Source organism: Fulmarus glacialis, unplaced genomic scaffold, assembly GCF_000690835.1.
Source record: "Fulmarus glacialis isolate BGI_N327 unplaced genomic scaffold, ASM69083v1 scaffold38921, whole genome shotgun sequence".
NCBI classification, from domain to species: Eukaryota; Metazoa; Chordata; class Aves; order Procellariiformes; family Procellariidae; genus Fulmarus; species Fulmarus glacialis.
The window spans coordinates 568-17363 of NW_009191562.1; the positions used below are offsets into that span (position 1 = coordinate 568).

A 16796-nucleotide genomic window follows, 5' to 3' on the forward strand; every position below is an offset into this window, starting at 1 on the left:
TTGCAGTGGTGTTACCTTTGAATCTCTCAGCTAATTGTTAAAATGTACAAAGCTGGCAGATACTTCAAACACTGCGGTATGTTGCATGTTCTTTCCCAGAATGACTTAATTTAGAGCTCTAAGGAAATAAGTGGCTTTTGATGCCGTGAGCTTGATTTAGGCTTTTAGCTCCATTTGAAGTGAGAAAACACTTTAGGCAAGTGGTATGCAAAAGAAACTCGTTTTTCCTTAGGAAGCTGAAACAATGGAGCACTTATGCTTTCTTTTTCTACCTTTTTCTCTTAAATATTTATTACATTGTATAGGCAACTATTTTTGGTCCCTATAGGCTTTTGAAGAGCTGAGAGTTTGTAATGTAATATCCTAAATTTTGGCCACCTTTTGGGGTTTAAAGATCAGTTTATAATTCCTACCTGAAATGTAGCTGAAGGTAATTGCAGCTGTCCTTCTGTAGTCCTTTCTTTCATTTGAAAATCTCCTGGCGATTCTTGGACTTACAAGTTTTAGCAGGGGAGGACTTTGCTATTAAAGTAGAAATGAACCCTCTCTGCCTGGGAACAACTCCAGAGTACTTTGGAAATGTTGTAAGAAAGACCTCTGAGGAAAAACTCTTTGCTTTAATGACATCAGAGGAAAAGAATCTTAAGAAAGAAACCTTGGTTAATAAGGTTTAGCAACTGATTTTTATCTACTGTTGAAATTACCACACTAGAAATGAGTTCTGTTAATCTTGATGCCATTAAGTTGCCAGTACAGTGACTTCTGTGGATGTTTTCCCAACTAAAGTCTGAGCTGTAGGCCTCCCGTTCCAGCACTGTTCATATTCAGTTGAATTGTTCTGCATGCACCTGAAGTTCCTGCCAATTTTTTATGCTCATGTTAACGAAATCTTGCTAATTTTGAGGGAGGTAGAAAGTTGGCTTAATTTTCAGAATGTTATTGAACTGTGATTTAAGACAAACCTCTGCCTCTCTCTAAGGTTGAAGAAGAAATTGGTACGCTCAGGCAAGTTCTGGCTGCTAAAGAGAGGCACTGTGGAGAGCTGAAGAGGAAGCTAGGTTTGACTCCCTTGGATGGGTTAAAGCAAAACCTGTCTAAAAGCTGGCATGATGTCCAAGTCTCCAATGCGTAAGTGTTGCTTGTGATGCACATTTCACGTTTAAATATGACTCTATAGTAATTATTTCCAAGCAGCATATTCCAGGGCTCTTCTAAGTGGCTGGAGGCTTTTGCTCTGATGGCTATATAGAGAAAAGGCACTTAAAACTATTTACTTCATTGCTTTTGCTCGTCTGTGTCTTTATGTCAGCGTAAACGGAACTTTCATATCTGTGATCCGGGTAGATTGTTGCTGGATGTTCTTTCCTTTGATGATAGAGATCTAGATCGCCACTTAACAGTTCAGTTTGCCCATTTCTGCCCGTTCTTTGAGATGTAGGCTGCTGCTACCTTGTTCTGAACTCAGGCTCGAAGAGAAGTGCAAGAAGTTTCAAAGTTCTACTGCATAGTGTTAGTTTAGAAGGTATTTCATATAGCTTGAATTAAAAAGCCTGCACTTCCTAGGAAAAAATGCTGTAATATTAGTGTGTATTACGCATAGTCATCTCTGCCTAAAGAAGATCTGAAATTAGACTGACTGTTCGTGAACAGGCATTAAGGGTATGGTCACTGCAGTGCTTGACAGTGCCAAAAGGAGAGTCAAAGAGGTAAGTTTGACCCTGCAGTTGTGCCTGGATGTAAGGGACTGACGGTACCCATAGAGATACCGTTCAGTCTAAAAAGTCTCGTGTAACTTAACTGGAATTTAGCACTGACAGTGCTACTGCGGGCCAGATCGTTGAGCTGGTCATCTCACTGTTTATTCTTTCCCTTTTTCCTCATCTTCCCTCCTACATCCCTGCCTGATTTCTGTTATTCCTTTGTAACTGAAATCTGTGTCATTGTCTTCTAAAAAATGAATATTAAAGTTATATTCATTAACACTTTCTGTTTCTAGTTATGTGAAAACATCTGAGAAACTTGGAGAGTGGAATGACAAAGTGACACAGTCTGACTTGTGAGTGCCTCGGGCTCCTCAGCAACACCTCCTTGCTCCTTGCTGCGTTCCCCGATTTGTGCTGCTACTTGTTCTCACAGGCATCGGGGGTTGATTGGGAGCTGGAGGCATGGTGAAGCAGGACTGTTATTAGCAGCATTCCTGGCTTCCAGCTATAAGCATCCCTTAGTTGCAGAGGCGATGAGTAAACGTTACTGCTATCATTTCTCTCATGGTCTTGCTATTGCAGAAGAAAAATTCCAATCAGTTACCAGACCACATTTTATAATAAAAAAAAAAAAAGTTAAAAAATCAACCACAGTTTTCTTTTAGGTGGTCATTGGTAGGTTAGTCTGTTGTAACCGGATGTCTTATTAGGGAACCTCTGTCTTCACTGTGAAACTATTTCTCTTCTCATCACTGGATGTGGTAGGAATCGGTTTGATTATTGCCTTTCTGTATGGCCACAGGGGGGAGAGAGTGCCTGAAGGCATTTACCTGTAAATAGGGGCTGTGCAAATGCAAATATACATATTAGCTTTTGAAAGCTGCCACACTGTGGCTCTTCTTGCATTGATGTATTGTGAACCCCTTTGCTGATGTCAACACTAGAAAGCCATCAATTTTAATCTTTGCAGTATAGACAAGCAGGTGAGAAATGCTGACAAAGAACATCTGGCTACTTCTGTCTCTAGAATATATTATTTAATTATATTAGACCTCCATTCATATTCGACATGAATCATTTTGATTCCTACTTAAGGGAGACCTGGAATGTTTCCTGCATTGAAGATTCTTTCCCTTCTACATCTTGTGTTGAAGGAGATGGTTATTTAGCTAAGAGGAAAATGTGGATTGGGAGCATCCCGTCAGTAGGCAAGACAGCTCTCATCTAATGGGGGAGGGTTACACTTCTGGGTGACGTGAGCTGCCTGCGATATGTCACCTTCTCTGAGCACTTCTGCGTGTTGTCTGAGCTGGTAGCAGACACTTTCTGTAGTACTTGTATTTGTTCTGTACCTCCGGGTTTAATTCTCACAACCCCTAAGGTACTGTTTTCTAGGGAAACATGATTTCTAAAGATTAGAAAATGAAACTAAGTTTAATGGTTTGTCCAGGTCATGCTGTATTGGTAAAATACAGCTTTGGGTGTGGCAGTCAGATTTTTTTTTTTTTGGCCTTGAGCTCAGTTCACTGCTCTATGCTTTTGATACATAGCCGTCACGCAGCATGTAGGAAGGGAGCAGAAGACTGTAGGAAGGGAGCAGAAGACACAAAGTCTTTCAATTCCTGACACCTTCTAAACTGCAGGCTTTGTTTCTTTGTGCTCAGTGTTTTAATGTTCTTAAATAAGAAAGAAACTGGGGCTTAGGTGTCTCCCCGCTCCTCAAACAACAGCTCTTTTCCTTCTGGCTGTAACAGAGAAGGGGGGAAGCCATTGTCAGAGAAATAAAGCCTATGATACTGTCAGTGTAAAGAGACACTAATAATGTGGAAAGTGTCAAAAGAAGCATCTGTCATGAATCTTGGCGCTGTATCTAACCTCCACTGTGTTTGTAGATATCTTTCAGCCAGCAGCACACTGGAGGACTGGAATGAAAAATTAACTCAATCAGAAGCGTGAGTGTCTTAACTGTCAGTGTTAACAAATGCTTTCATGACAGTCTGCTGCCACTAACGTTCTGTGCCCCTGCTTACAGTCCTCTGCTTTGACTAGATCTATTTAAACTTTCTCTTTTCTAGCTTTCATTTTTTTAACCCAATAAATGCCTCTTCTGGGAGAGGGAGCTTTTCCTCAACTCAGTATTTGAATGATTTCACTGTGGTCCAAGTGATACTCTTCAAATGCCTGCCTGCTCTCAGAGGAGAGCTGGCTGAAGCCACCGGGTAGCTGAGACCTGTGTGCCACACACTATAACTTCAGCTGACAAGCTGTGGAATAGCCAGACTGACCTCTTCTTGTTACCCTCAACATGCTCTGCAGGGAGCAGGAGCTTTTCTTTTTGCTGTGGAACCTGATGAGAACAAATAGAGCTGTAGTGTCCAAGGCAGCTGTTCTGTCATGTTGGGGCCCCAAGTGGACTTGAACAGCTTAAGCCTCACAGCTGTTATACTCCAGTTGTTGGCTGCTAAGGTCTTAGCCATGTTTTTATTAAATGCCTGAAATTAAATTCTCATCTGGACTAAATTATGGGAGCATATTATGGAAGTTGGCCTTTGTCCTTCTCACTGCATCTTTCCCACAGTATATAGAGGAGTCCTTTGACAGTGATGCAGTGGGAGCAGGTAGGTAGTGGTGTTGTTTCCCAAACTGATTTAAACCATGGTAAGGTAGGTCTTAGGTAAGCCAGCTTTTCCTGTTCTCTGGAACGGGTATAAAATTCAGTCCTTTGAGCTGGCTTGTTACTGGCAGTGTGTGTGAACAGAAGGTTTTCTTCATAAGATGGGTGAAAGATGAATGGAGATAAAAAGTAGGAGTATCAGAAAAAATTTTGAAGTATGCAGATTCTACTTTCAATGTTCCGTGTATGTTTTCTAGATTAAGAAGATGTAAATTGCCACTATTTCACTTGCTAAATAGAATGACCTTGGTTTTTATGCTTGCTGACAGTGTGACTGACTCCAGTGGTGTTTAATCAGAGTTCCTCCCTGGGTGTGCCTGCTAGAATAGAAAACTTCTTGTTATATCTGTTTCCTTGTACTTAATAAGCGCCAGAAATGTGGCGGAAGCGTGCTTTTGTAGAGCACTTGAGGCCTGAATAGCTGTGGCACGCTGGTTTTCCTGCTTGCTTTGGCACTAGACGGAATGACAATTCATGCTAGCAAGGTAGATACTGATTAAAATGGAGAGACGAGGGGGATTGAAAAGCAAGATTTGAGTAATGCTTCAGAAAACAAACAGAATTTCTACTTCCTTTGTCTAAAGCTCAGCACATGTGAAGAGTCAAGTTCAAGAAATCCAAGGATGAGGTTTTAATCATATGTTTTGGGTTTGTTATGCAAATGCATCCTCTTTCCTGTTGTTTGAGCTTCTCGGCATTATAACTAACACGCATCCTGACTGAACTGGGAATGGGCCTAACTCGTGACCTTACGGGGCTTTTGTGCACTGCTGAATTTCCCGGTAGTTGCCACTCCTGGCCACAGACTTGCCCGCTGCAAGCTGTATGTAGACAGGACAGAAATCAGCCCAATCTGTCCCTAGCTCCAGTTTCATTGTAACCAGGATGCAAGATGACTTAAATGATTTGTGTACTTAGTCAGACAGCACAAATGGTGATTGCTGGATATAAGCAAGTGAGATGAAGCTGGTATTAATGGATACAGGAGGATTTGAGGGTGCGGGTCTGGCTTCTCCCTGTCAGGCTTTATAGGAGAGGGTGCAATGAAATGTTTGAATACCACAGGATAAACACGACAGGGCAGAGATCATTTCTGCAGCTTCTGCTGCAGCCAATTGCCTGTTAGTAGAGCAGGGTATTAATTAGAGCTTATATTTATTACTCCCAGATTTGGATTATTCTACTGTGCTTTGTACTGGTGCTAAAGGAAGAAAGTGATTGATTGTGAATGTAAAGCCACGGTAAACCTGGCTGTGTCTGTTGCAGGAGAGTAGTTGCGACTTCTAGGTCAGGGCTAGTACTTAAGTTGCATTAAAGTCTTGTATAACCTGATCCCTGGTTGTCACAGATGCAGCTCCACATGTGTGTCTGATGACAGTTCTGGGTTAAAGAGTTTCTCATCTCAGCTGCACTTTCCTGGCTCTGCCTGCTGCGTTGCAGCGGTGGAGGTGTGTACGTGTGTGTGGGAGCTGTGGATGTAGGATTAGACTGATGATCTGATCTGGCTGCTGCTGTCTTTTTTGTTCTTCCAAGTTTATATTTCAGCCGGATCGTTTCCTTGATCTAGATCACTGTGTCAGCACAAACAGTTGTGCTGGCATCATGAAGGAGCACACTCAGGCAGAAGGAGCAGCACTTGAGTGCTAGATCTTCAGTGGTCTTAAGAATACTGTTGTCAAGTGTGGAAAATACAGTTGGAAAATCTCTGGGCTTCATCTGCTGAAGCTAGACATAATACCTGGCAGTTTGCAGTGTGTGCATGGTGTGATGGTGTCCTTTGAGTCTGTAAACCATTCCTCTCATTGTTGCTTTGGTGCTCAATGCTGATCTCTGAGAGTTGAGTGTGAAGCAGATGTAGAGTCAGCGCAACATACTTCAGTGAGCACGAGGTCTTCGATGTTTCTGTTGGGCAGCTGTAAATCAAATCCCATGATAGGATTCAGTCAGCCGGGGAGGAGCCTGACTGCTGAAGGCAGGGACTGAGATCCTCCTCTTCCAAAGCAGGTTTGGCCCTAGGATTCAAACATAGTTATTGCGATAGGAAGGCATGTCTAAGAGCAAACAGTGTTGATGCTGACCAATTAACTCCTAAATTGTCCTAAGATGACTACTTCTTGCAAAAGATTGTGCTGTGGAGAAACGGTAGTGAGGCCTTGCTGTTGGGGCACGCTCAGGTTCTTCTGGAGTCACTGAATTCAAGAGGAACTGTTCTGAAAAATGTGTAGGTTATAGGAATTTTCTTTCAGGAGCAGGAAGAGGGAAGGTAAAGCTGATGCCATTTTGCCCTTTTCTGCATAAGTCTTGTGTACGTTCTTGGTTCAGAAGTACTTGGCTGTGGTCTTAAACAAAAAACCCCAACAAACCAACATGTTGTAATTGGTATTGCTTGAACCCAGTTCAGGTGCTGCGGTGCTTTCTTCCGCACTTCTGTCTGGAGAGAATGAGATGTAAGCTGTCATCATGGTGCTTCTAGCTTTGGGAGCTCAGGCAGGAGAAAGGATCTTAGGCTGTTTGTAATACCCTTCTCCTAAATATCCTAGTCAGGCAAAAAAGTAATCTTGAGCTGAAATATTTGGAATAAGAAAACTTGGCTTAAATTGTTGAACTTGTTTTCCAGCCTCAGTCTTTTTTTATAATGTGAAGAATGCCATAAATCTAGATGTTAATAATCAACTGTGGAATAGCTTAGAGAGAATGAGTTAATGAAAGTGGCTCAAAGAATCTTTGTTCCTGAGATTAGTCTCATTGGAAGGAAACAAAAGTTCTCAAGTGTCTGTCTTCTCCGGCTTTGGTATAAACTCAAATGTAATCAGCTGACAAATACAAGCTGTCAGACTTCTTATGTATTGTGGTTAATGGTAACTGATAGGAAACTTCTCTACCAATTTATTTCTAAACTGCAAGTTGTAGACATAATGCTGATTCCTGCATTTCTTTTCTATACAGTGATGTTAGTCTTGCCTCTTTCCTCCATAACCTAACACTACAACAAATGCTATAACTTCTTCAAGGCTGCAAGCTATTATGGAATAGGTTCCTAGGCTTAGTTTTTCAAGATAGTTGTAGAGCAAACAGGATACGATGCTATGGTATTAGAGTTTCCACATGGAAAATGGGGTTTCTTTTTTTTTTTTTTTTTTTTTGCAAGTGTTTGTCAGATTTAAGAATGTATGGTCAACATGGTAAAGTGAATGTATGGAAAGGTGAATCCTACACTTGCTGCTTTTTTTAGAACTTTAAGTCTTTGATTATGTGCAAGACTGGAAGGGGCTTTTTCAGTGAAATCAGTGCAGCTCACTAACCTAGCTTCTTTCCTTTAATATGGTTCCTTTTTCAAAATGGTGGGCGGGGGGGGGATGCTTCTTGCTTTCAGATCCTACCTGTTAGTTCAATTCATGATGTTTTTTCCTATTTAGTTATAAGAAGACCCAGGAAACCCTTTCCCAGGCAGGACAGAAGACTTCAGCAGCCCTTTCCAATGTAGGTTCTGTTATCAGCAGGAAACTTGGTGACATGAGGTAAGATTTCTGTTTTGCGCTCTGGTGCTTTGATCTTGGTTTCAAACAGTAATACTTTAGACAATAACTAGGCTTTTTTCCATTTTTCTGCTTAGTTGGCAGCACATTGCTGTTGATGGACTAGCTTCTTCTGTGTGGCCCTGTACATTGTAATTTAGGACAGATTAATCACTTATTAAAGACTTGTTGATGGGATAAAACCCATTCTAAGGCATTTAAGTTTGATTTGGCTTAGGAGAATTGACAGAACGTTTTTAGCAGCCTTCGCCTCTTTACTGTCATATGGTTTCACTGCAGCTTTTATGTCGTATGTAAGAAACTAGTATTAACGTTTACCTTTTCCATTCATTACTGGATTATGGAGTTATGTTTTCTCATTGTAACTGTTTAGGATTAGAAAGGGGTCATCACTCCTGTGCTCTGTTATGCTTTAAAATGGGGCAAAGTCTGGATGCTGCATTTCGTGCAGTTTCAAGCCATGTGTGTCAACTTTCCGTGGAGAAGGGCAGTATGCCTTCCAGGCGCAGTTATGTCATGTAGATTGGAAGATATTAATTGATTCAGAAGGTCATGACAACATCAAAAATTTCTTCTTCTGGTTGGTGGTTTTCTAGATTCCTTAAGCAGATGACCACTGAAGTAATTGCAGATCTAAACCTCTCTGAATTGGAAAGCGGGGGGATGGTTCCCTTGGTTGTTGGCTGAGGTTCTTGCTCTGTGAGTTTCTCAGCTGTACAAAGTTGAAGGTTAGAATTGGTGATTTATCTGATCTTCAGAAATTTAAGCTAAAGAATGCTTTCCCCGTTAATGGTGATGTCCAAGTTTTTCATGCAGAATACCTTGAATACACTTTTCTTGGAACTGAGAGCTAATTCTGAATATACAACCTGTCTAGGCTAGTAAGGAAGTATTCTTAGAGCTTGTGTTTAACGTGATGTCTCAGACCTTGGATTGAATGGGTAGCTGTCATTCTTTGTAGGGAATTTCCTATTCCACTGTGGCTGGGAGTATCCAAGTGGTAAGAACTTGTTGGCCTCTGATCACATAGTACTGATTTATTCTAGTTCTGTCCTCAGTGAGTTATTTACTGTGTTCCTGGAGGGTAATTTTTGGTGAGTGTTTTCAGTAGCTCACCTCTCTGAATTTGGCAGAGGACTAGCTGGCTTCCTACCCTTTACAGTATTCAAGTTTTAATTTTTCTTTCTTGGAAACTACCTAGTCTATTGGAAGAAGAGATTTACATGTAATCACAGCAGACCCACACGGGCATAAGATGTGGTGGTAATAGATTTTGCTAAACTGATAATAGTGAAGTAAATCTGGTGCCTGACATCTGCAGTCTGGTCAGGCTGTTGTGGCAAAAGGATGGGAACTGTGCTTTTTGGAGCAAACGGGGAACTCCTGAACCAGTGTTGCCACCAGAAGAAGCCGTTTTAACAGGCTTGGTCCTGCCTGTTTTCTTTTGGTTGGGAGAATCTAATTCACCATGCAGCTGCAGAAATGTTTGTGCCGTCCCAGGAGCAGATGATGGAGAGAGGGGATGCATGGCCGAGTGAAGAGCGTGCCTGTTACTCCTGGTGACAGAGCTGCCCTGACACAGTCATAGTGAAAACTGGCTGTGGATGCTGGCCTGGCTGACTAACGAGTCAGATCTTTGCAGCAACAGTATTGCTCAGCATTAATCACAAATTTAAACACCTGCATTCCGTTGTATAGCTAATACCTTGGGTGATGTGTTCTGAAATAGAGGCAGCTTCTGTCTTATAACTTGGGAATCCCTGCCAAAGTTACATCAGCAAGGTTTGCTTTGTATATGTGGCCCTGTAGGGGAACACAGTAATGATTTTTTTTAAGACTTTCAGTTTTTCTATGCGTATATAAACAGACTTCTGTCTCCTGTGCTGCATTCAAGTCTTGATATTTCTGATTTTGAATAAGGTTTAACTCTGAGCATAAGTTTCTGCAGGAACTGTCCTACTTTCTACCCTTGCCAGGAGAAACTCTGAATAGTGTTCTGTGATCAGAGCTGATGAGGAGCGAAGCCTGTTGTATTGTTGTGATCACTTCTCTGAACAAGTGGGAATGATCTCTCTTCCCAGAGAATCTCTGTTACAGCCTTTGTAGCCTACACTGCAACCCCTGTTGCTGTACTTTCTTTTTTCCTCTTACACTACAAATTCACTTGTAAAGCAGGTTTATTTTCCATCACTGGAAGTGTTGAGATAACAGAAGGGATTTCCTTGTTTAGTCAGCCTTCACCGGTTGATAAATGCAAGGAAGGCGTGATGAATGGGACAAACGCCTCCGACGCATGGAGGGTGTAGTCGTAATTCCATTAAAAACGCTTGGACCAAAATGCTGTGAAATACAAGTAACGTGTCCCTGGGTTAAATCTTCAGGGTCGCTGGTCAAAATAATTTTAAATGTAATAACTGTGCATTGTTAAGGAGACATTGTGAAGTTAATGCGGTAACTGTGCACTAACTGTATTAATGCTGTTGCTCTATTAGCTTGTCTTGAGGCGAGAAAATGTAGCTTAATTAGTGGGTGGGATTTTTTCAAATCTTGGCCAATTCAGCTTTTTCTGTTATCTCCACTTACAGTTAGAAAGTAAATTGGCTTTTAGATGTTCTATTCCTCCATTTTACTGATCCCAGTAAACTGCAAAATTGAAAGTGTTTTCTTTTTGCTGATAACAGCTTGCTTTGTGGTTTTGTGTCCCCCAATACACTTCACGTTGTCTGATGAAGTTTGCTGCTGTACATAATACTACAAGCAAATTCCTTACGAAACGTTAGCCTGAGCCCCAAAGGTGCCTGCAAATTCCTGAATTTATGTAAATTTTAAATCCTTATGAAAGGAGGAAAAGGTCCAGGCCAAGATACTGAACAAACGAACCAGTGCTTGTGGTATTGCATACAGAGTAGCATGGTGCATGGACATGTGTTGTGTGCTCTTCTCGTTTAAGCAAGAGTAAGTAGAAAATTAATTTATTTCGCATGCAAAGACAGCATTTCAAGGTGTCTGTCCTGCCAAAGAGCTGACTTGGATGCATGGGGAAATGAAACCACAAAGCCTAACATCTTTGCTTAGGCTGTAAGGAAAAGCCCTTGTATTCCTTTGCCAAGTACTTTGGATCCAACTTGCCATGACTGCTTCCTGCTGCAGAGACAAAAATTATATTTAAGTGGAATAAAACACTGCTTCAGGTAGGAGGAGCTCCTTTAGAGCCTCCTGGTAATCTTACTAGTAGAATTAGGATACCTCGGTTTTGTTATTTCAGACTGCTGACATGCTACTGCATTGCAAACTCACATGTGGAAATCTGGTAACCTAGTGGGGGATAGTTTGCCTTGAAACCTAAAAATGGGCAATCAGGTTGTGGGGTAAACGTGATACCTTTTACCCAGATACTTTTATCTTTATTATGCTGAGATGTATTTGTTCTCCGAGCTGTAACTTTGAGATCTTCAGGTTTGGCAAGATAACGTGCAGGTATCCATTACAGAAGTTCTCAACCAGAAGTCCTAGCAATGCTGTCTTTGTATGAGAGCTCGTGGGGGGAAATGGGGGAAGGAGGTATCTTTACCACATCAGCCAGCGCTTGATAAAACTCTCAATTTAGGAAGACATGCTCTAAAAAAAAAAAAAAAATCACATGAAAGCAATGGATAGGGGTAGGTAAAATGTTTTGGGTTGTTGTTGTTGCACACTGGCTCCTTGCCATCCTCAGCACCCTGGCTCGAAGTTGCTGTAGCTGCTGTTATTCTCTGAAAAACGTCTTGGCTTGAATTAATGAAAAGTAATTGGGTTTTGCTTGCTTCTGTAATTTATTTTGAGAGGCTTCCTGCTGGGTAGTTGACTTTGCTGTCCCATGATCCTATGACCATGTCCCTGCTTAGCTGCCCTGCATTTAGTGTTTAGGTCTGCACAAGTGTCTGACTGTTGCTTCCCTTTTCTCTCTGCTGCGCGTGGCTCCTCCCAGGGCTCACCCCTTCTCGCACTCCTTTAGGTAAGATACTCTTCAAGGCTGCTAAAAGAGCAGATGTTTCTATGCCAGGCCCTTGCAGATGTTCAAGGGAAAGCTGATTATTTAAGCATTTTTGACACAGATTGAGAAACCTACCACAAACTAATGCCCTGTAATTGACTTTTGTATCACAGTTGCAGTTTACAGTTAAATACTCGTCCTTACTGTCCTGTGTCTGGAAAACTAAGTTCTGGGCTGCAACTGTTAAATTAGGGAAGAGAGGGCTGGCTCTTACACTTCAGTTGTCCACGGCAGCCTGTGTGTGGACAGTAAATGCTTAAGAACCAGGGGTATGCTGCTCTTGCACGGTGTCTGTCTAAAATTGTCATTTAACTTTTTCTTCCTTACTCTGAATGCTTCCGAGTAGCAGTTACTCCATTCGCCACTCGATAAGTATGCCAGCGATGAGGTAATGTAGCAAATACCCATGTCTCCTGAGTGGGGTCGGTGGGAGAGTACAGCTGACTCCATCATTATTGGGCTTTTTGTTCTGATTTGTACAACTGGTTCCCTTCCTAAGCAGACCCCATTCCGAGTATGGGGTAACCGCATTCTGCTGGTTGAGTATTTCAGGGTGGTTTTTTTACCCAATCTCTTTTTGTGGTTATTAGCACCTATGTTATTCTTGGACTAAGCGCAGTGTTGCAACTGTACCAAAGTCTAATTGAAATTCGCAGCTTTCAGAAATCTCTGAAGGGCAGGGATTACAGTCCTCCTCTCGCAACGTACAGTGTGGCCATTGCTAACACTGAGAGATGAATCCGAGCTTGAACCCTACGTCTCCAACCTGGAAGCTCAGTGCCCTTCTCAGCACGTCCTTGTGGTGCATTAGGTGGTGATCTCCTTGCAGGAGAAATGACTGCCAGGGCTGGACGAGGCCCACAGAAGCCCTCTCTCTGTTCATCCTCGTTCCAGATCAACGGAGGTTATTCTATGGGCACAGATATAAAGCAATTCTTTGGAACAAAAATAACCGAGATGAGGCTAGTTATCTCCCAGCTGCCAGTGCTCCCGCAGCCTAGCCCGGAGAGAGCAGCTCTGCATGAGTAATTGCCCAGTCTGAATGCCCGGTACAGAGCACTGCCCTGGAATCGTTCACAAGCAAAGAAGCTTGTTAGGTTGTCAAACAGTTGACCTGGGTTTCTTTGCTAGAAATATGAAATCCTCTGATTAATTTATTACACTGTGGTTTTTATGAGCATTTCCTGATGCAAATGATCACTCCTGTAGTAATGAAATGCACATGGCCCTTCCCCTTCCTGCCCGCGGGATGTAATATGGGAAACTGAAGCCTTTGTTTTAAACCCTTTTCAGCTTTTCCTTTCCATTATTTAAGATGGCATGCTTTTAGTTGGAAGCCTCGTAAAACTAAGAGCTAGTTTCTTTTCTACTTATCGTGCGTTGATTCCCTAGTGAACTAGAACTTGTTTCCCTCAACATTTTAGCTTGAGCAATTGAGTGGATTGCACATGGTATAAATGTTTTCCTTCAGTGTTTGTATGTGGTGTTCTTGTCTGATGTGCCTGAGAGATGTGTGCCAAAGGCTGTGAGGAGCTGGAAGTGTTCTGTGTGCTGCTGTCACTGTATGGGAATGGCCAGAAAGCCCAGTCATGCTACGCGACTTGATTTAGTTAAGAAGTAACTTGTCTTGATTTGCTTTTTGTGTTTTTTTTTTTTTCCCTCTCCTCTCTTCAAGGAATTCTGCAACCTTCAAGTCATTTGAAGATAGAGTTGGGACCATAAAGGTAACAGTCTGCTTTGTCTTGTAAATACATAGTGTGAAGCCTTATGCAGAAACTTTAATTTCTGCGATGTTTTTCTTGTAGACTAGTATTCGGGCAAATGGCCTCTCAGATATGTGAAGTCTTTGCTACAGTAGGTGACCCTGACAAGAGGGAATTGACTTGGTATTCGCAGTGCTGGTTTCTTATCCTAACTCTCTTCTCTCCTTTCAGTCCAGAGTGGTGGGCAGCAGGGAAAATAGCACCGACGGCCTCCACTCCCCCTCGGGAGCTGGAGACAAGCCTCCACAAGACAACGCTCCTTTCTAGACCTGCAATGTGGCTTTGCACGGCTGTGCACAACTGTAAGAGCGAGCCCCCTCCCTCCCAAATCTTCACAACAGCAACAACACGCAAATCCAAGAAGGGGCTGAGAGCCAGTCTGGAGAGATCCATCATTCATTCATAGACACTGCTGCTGGATCTAAGTCAAATAAAGAGAATGCAAAGTTTTGTACACAAATAATATTTTACACTAAAGTTTGTAGACTAAATGTATCACTGCTGTCCTTTTGGGAGAGCATGTAAGATGGAGTTTCCTTAAAGTAGCTCAGAAATGCCACTGGTATAGATAAAAACAGTTTCCCCTTGTCTGACATAACTTGGAACAGATACATGGCCCCGAGCAGCGTGAGGAGGGCAGTTATTGGAGAAGCCAAGTGCATGGGCATCTTAGCTTCAGCTTCTGGCTACGTTCTCTGTTCAGGGCATGCCATGCAGCTACTCAGTGACCTCCCAGGCTTCTCCCGTTACTGTTTTCTCTGGCTCTCTTTGGAGCAGTCTGATAAATGGGGTAAAGAGTTAGGTTTTTTTCTGGGCTCCCAAAAGGGAAACTTCACTTAGCAGCTGCCTCGTTGTTACACTAATGCTCTAGCTTTAACAAAACTGAAAATCTTTATTTTTAAATGCAATGAACTTTAAAGAAATAAAGCTTAAAAAAAAAAAAAAAAGACGCTTCGGCATCATATTAGGGAAATGCTCCCTTGGACTCTGAAACTGAATTGCAAGCCTTACATCACCTTACGCTTTACTCGCTTATGATTTTTTTTTTTTTATAGAGAAGACTGTAAGGGTTATAAAGCTGGATGTTGAGCACTGGAGTTTTGCATCATACAATAGTAGCAGCATGCTTATAAGCCAGTTCTTGTGTTAAATTCAGTGGTGCACTCCATTTCCTGAGTGTATGAAACTTGCTTCTCCCTTCTCAGTTAATGCCTTCGTTCTTGGAGGAAGAATTTCTGAAGGCTGCTAGCAACAGGGCCAGATTAAAAAGGCCAAAGCTGTCTCTAGCAATATGGACACTATGTTGGAGGGACTCTGCTCTCCTCTCTGTGGCTCCTCCATCTGGTACATCTGAGTGTGACTGGACGGGTTTTTCACTTGAAAGCCCCAGCTCTAATCTTTGTTTACAAAGCTGGCAGAGAGTCACGGAGCTCAACCAGTTCCCCCGGAGCTGGATGTTTTGTTCTTTTGATGTCCAACTTCATTGCTCAGGAGCTGAAAAATTCTGACTTTTCTTCTAGAGTCCTGATCTTGTTCTAGGCAAGGTGCCTCCACATAGAAGTACCTAGAGTGAGCAATTCTGTGCCTTAGAGGCGAAGTGGGTCTTACTCAGGTCTTTAGACTTGCTTATGTACATATCTGGGTAGTTTTAGTGGTTTATCACCCTGGAGGGACTGAACTGTCTCTGACCCTTCCTTAGAGAAGCAAGTTTTGACACTTACCTGCTGATTTCCCCCACCCCTGCTCCCTTCCTTCTGCAGACCTGGGGATACAGGATGAAATATTAGAAGGCAGATGTACTAGGCAGTAGGTGGAGCGTAGAGTGTATTTAGTGGTGTTCCTTGTTTGACTGAAACTGGCCTCCCTGCGAGGAACAGAGCCAAACGGGGACTGCTGGAGCTTGGGTATTGAACTGTTTCTCTTTACAGATAAAGACTGAGGAAACTTGTCAATAAAGCATTCCTTTGGGAGAAAATGGGGTGAATGTTCTTGTCTTGTTCTATCTAACAGTACTGAAGTCTGCTCTTGGGTGCGTCTTATGAACTTGTCAGGCAAATACCAACTGCCTGCAGCAGCTTGAGGCGAGAAGTAACTGAAATATTCTGTTCTATCCTATCCCTCTGGCTTGTTTGTCCATCACCTCTCCAGATGCTTTCTCATGAAGGGATGTACTAAATAATATTTACAGTCTGATGTTTCCTTTTCAAGATGCCGAACTCCAGCTGGTTCCCGAGACGTACCTGTGCTCAACTAAGGGCTGGGGAGCTGCAAGCCCACACTTACCCTCCAAGTACCATCCCATTGCTCCCTTCACCACTGGTGCCGCAGGTGAACCAGACGTGCCTCAGCTCCCTCGCGCCGTTTTCCTGAGCTCAGAGCATGGGACCGCAGTGGCAGCGGTAACCTTGGCAGTGGGGAGCGAGGCTGGAGAAACTTCTAATGTGGAAAAGCAGCAGCTGTGGTGCTGGCTCGGAGTTACGGCATGATACCTCAGGGAATCGGCTTCTTGGAAGCTCTGGCACTCGCTACTGATTTAAACAGCATGGTGCAGGGGGAGCAGCGAATCTATGACTGGAGTTGGGAGCTGCTCTCTTATATTTAAAAGGGAGTGGAGAGCAGGCAAACAGGTTGTGAGAGAGGCCAGCGGAGCTCTGTAGCTGCTCGGTGTGCTGTGCTTTCAGAGGAAGGGTGCCTGGCCAGGTTTGAAGCACCTGCCTGTGGTGAGGGTTTGGTTTTGGTTTTGTGGTGTTTTGTTTATTTGTTTTGAAGGTTGGGGTTTTTTTGCTACTCGACTTCCGTAGGTAAAAACTACATCTCTGCAACTGGGTCTAACAGCAAAGGGGTTGGTATGATCCCTGATCCTGGAGGAGAGGTGCTGCAGGGAGCCCCCAGGCTGCGGAGCTGGGGCTGCGAGCTCCCCTGTGAGAGCCCCAGGGGCAGGGGGATGCTTTTCCACCTCCCCGGTCCCTTCCAGTGAGGGATCTTGGGTGTTTTGAAGGAAGGTTAATTAAGCCTTCCCTTCCTGGTTACAGGCTTGACGCTGTTTTTGTCGCTTCCAGGTTTCTAAGTGTGCTCCTGGCAGCTCTC

The 16796-nt window shown here is 43.0% G+C and overlaps 1 protein-coding gene across 4 annotated transcripts in view; it reads left to right on the forward strand.

Annotated features, from left to right (window-relative positions):
* TPD52L2 (tumor protein D52-like 2) overlaps window positions 1-14903 on the forward strand; it is a 15184-nt gene extending 281 nt beyond the window's left edge. Inside the window, exons 2-9 of one of the 4 annotated variants that reach the window (XM_009586744.1) lie at window positions 980-1128; window positions 1997-2056; window positions 7794-7895; window positions 11881-11907; window positions 12293-12334; window positions 13622-13670; window positions 13752-13800; window positions 13881-14903. In XM_009586744.1, the coding sequence (XP_009585039.1) occupies window positions 980-1128; window positions 1997-2056; window positions 7794-7895; window positions 11881-11907; window positions 12293-12334; window positions 13622-13670; window positions 13752-13787 (465 nt within the window). In that variant the 3' untranslated portion in view covers window positions 13788-13800; window positions 13881-14903. Of the gene's footprint in view, window positions 1-979; window positions 1129-1996; window positions 2057-3595; window positions 3656-7793; window positions 7896-11880; window positions 11908-12292; window positions 12335-13621; window positions 13671-13751; window positions 13801-13880 lie in introns of all 4 variants that reach the window. The other 3 variants (XM_009586742.1, XM_009586743.1, XM_009586746.1) reach the window with 3 other exon arrangements.
* Window positions 14904-16796: the final 1893 nt, after the last annotated feature.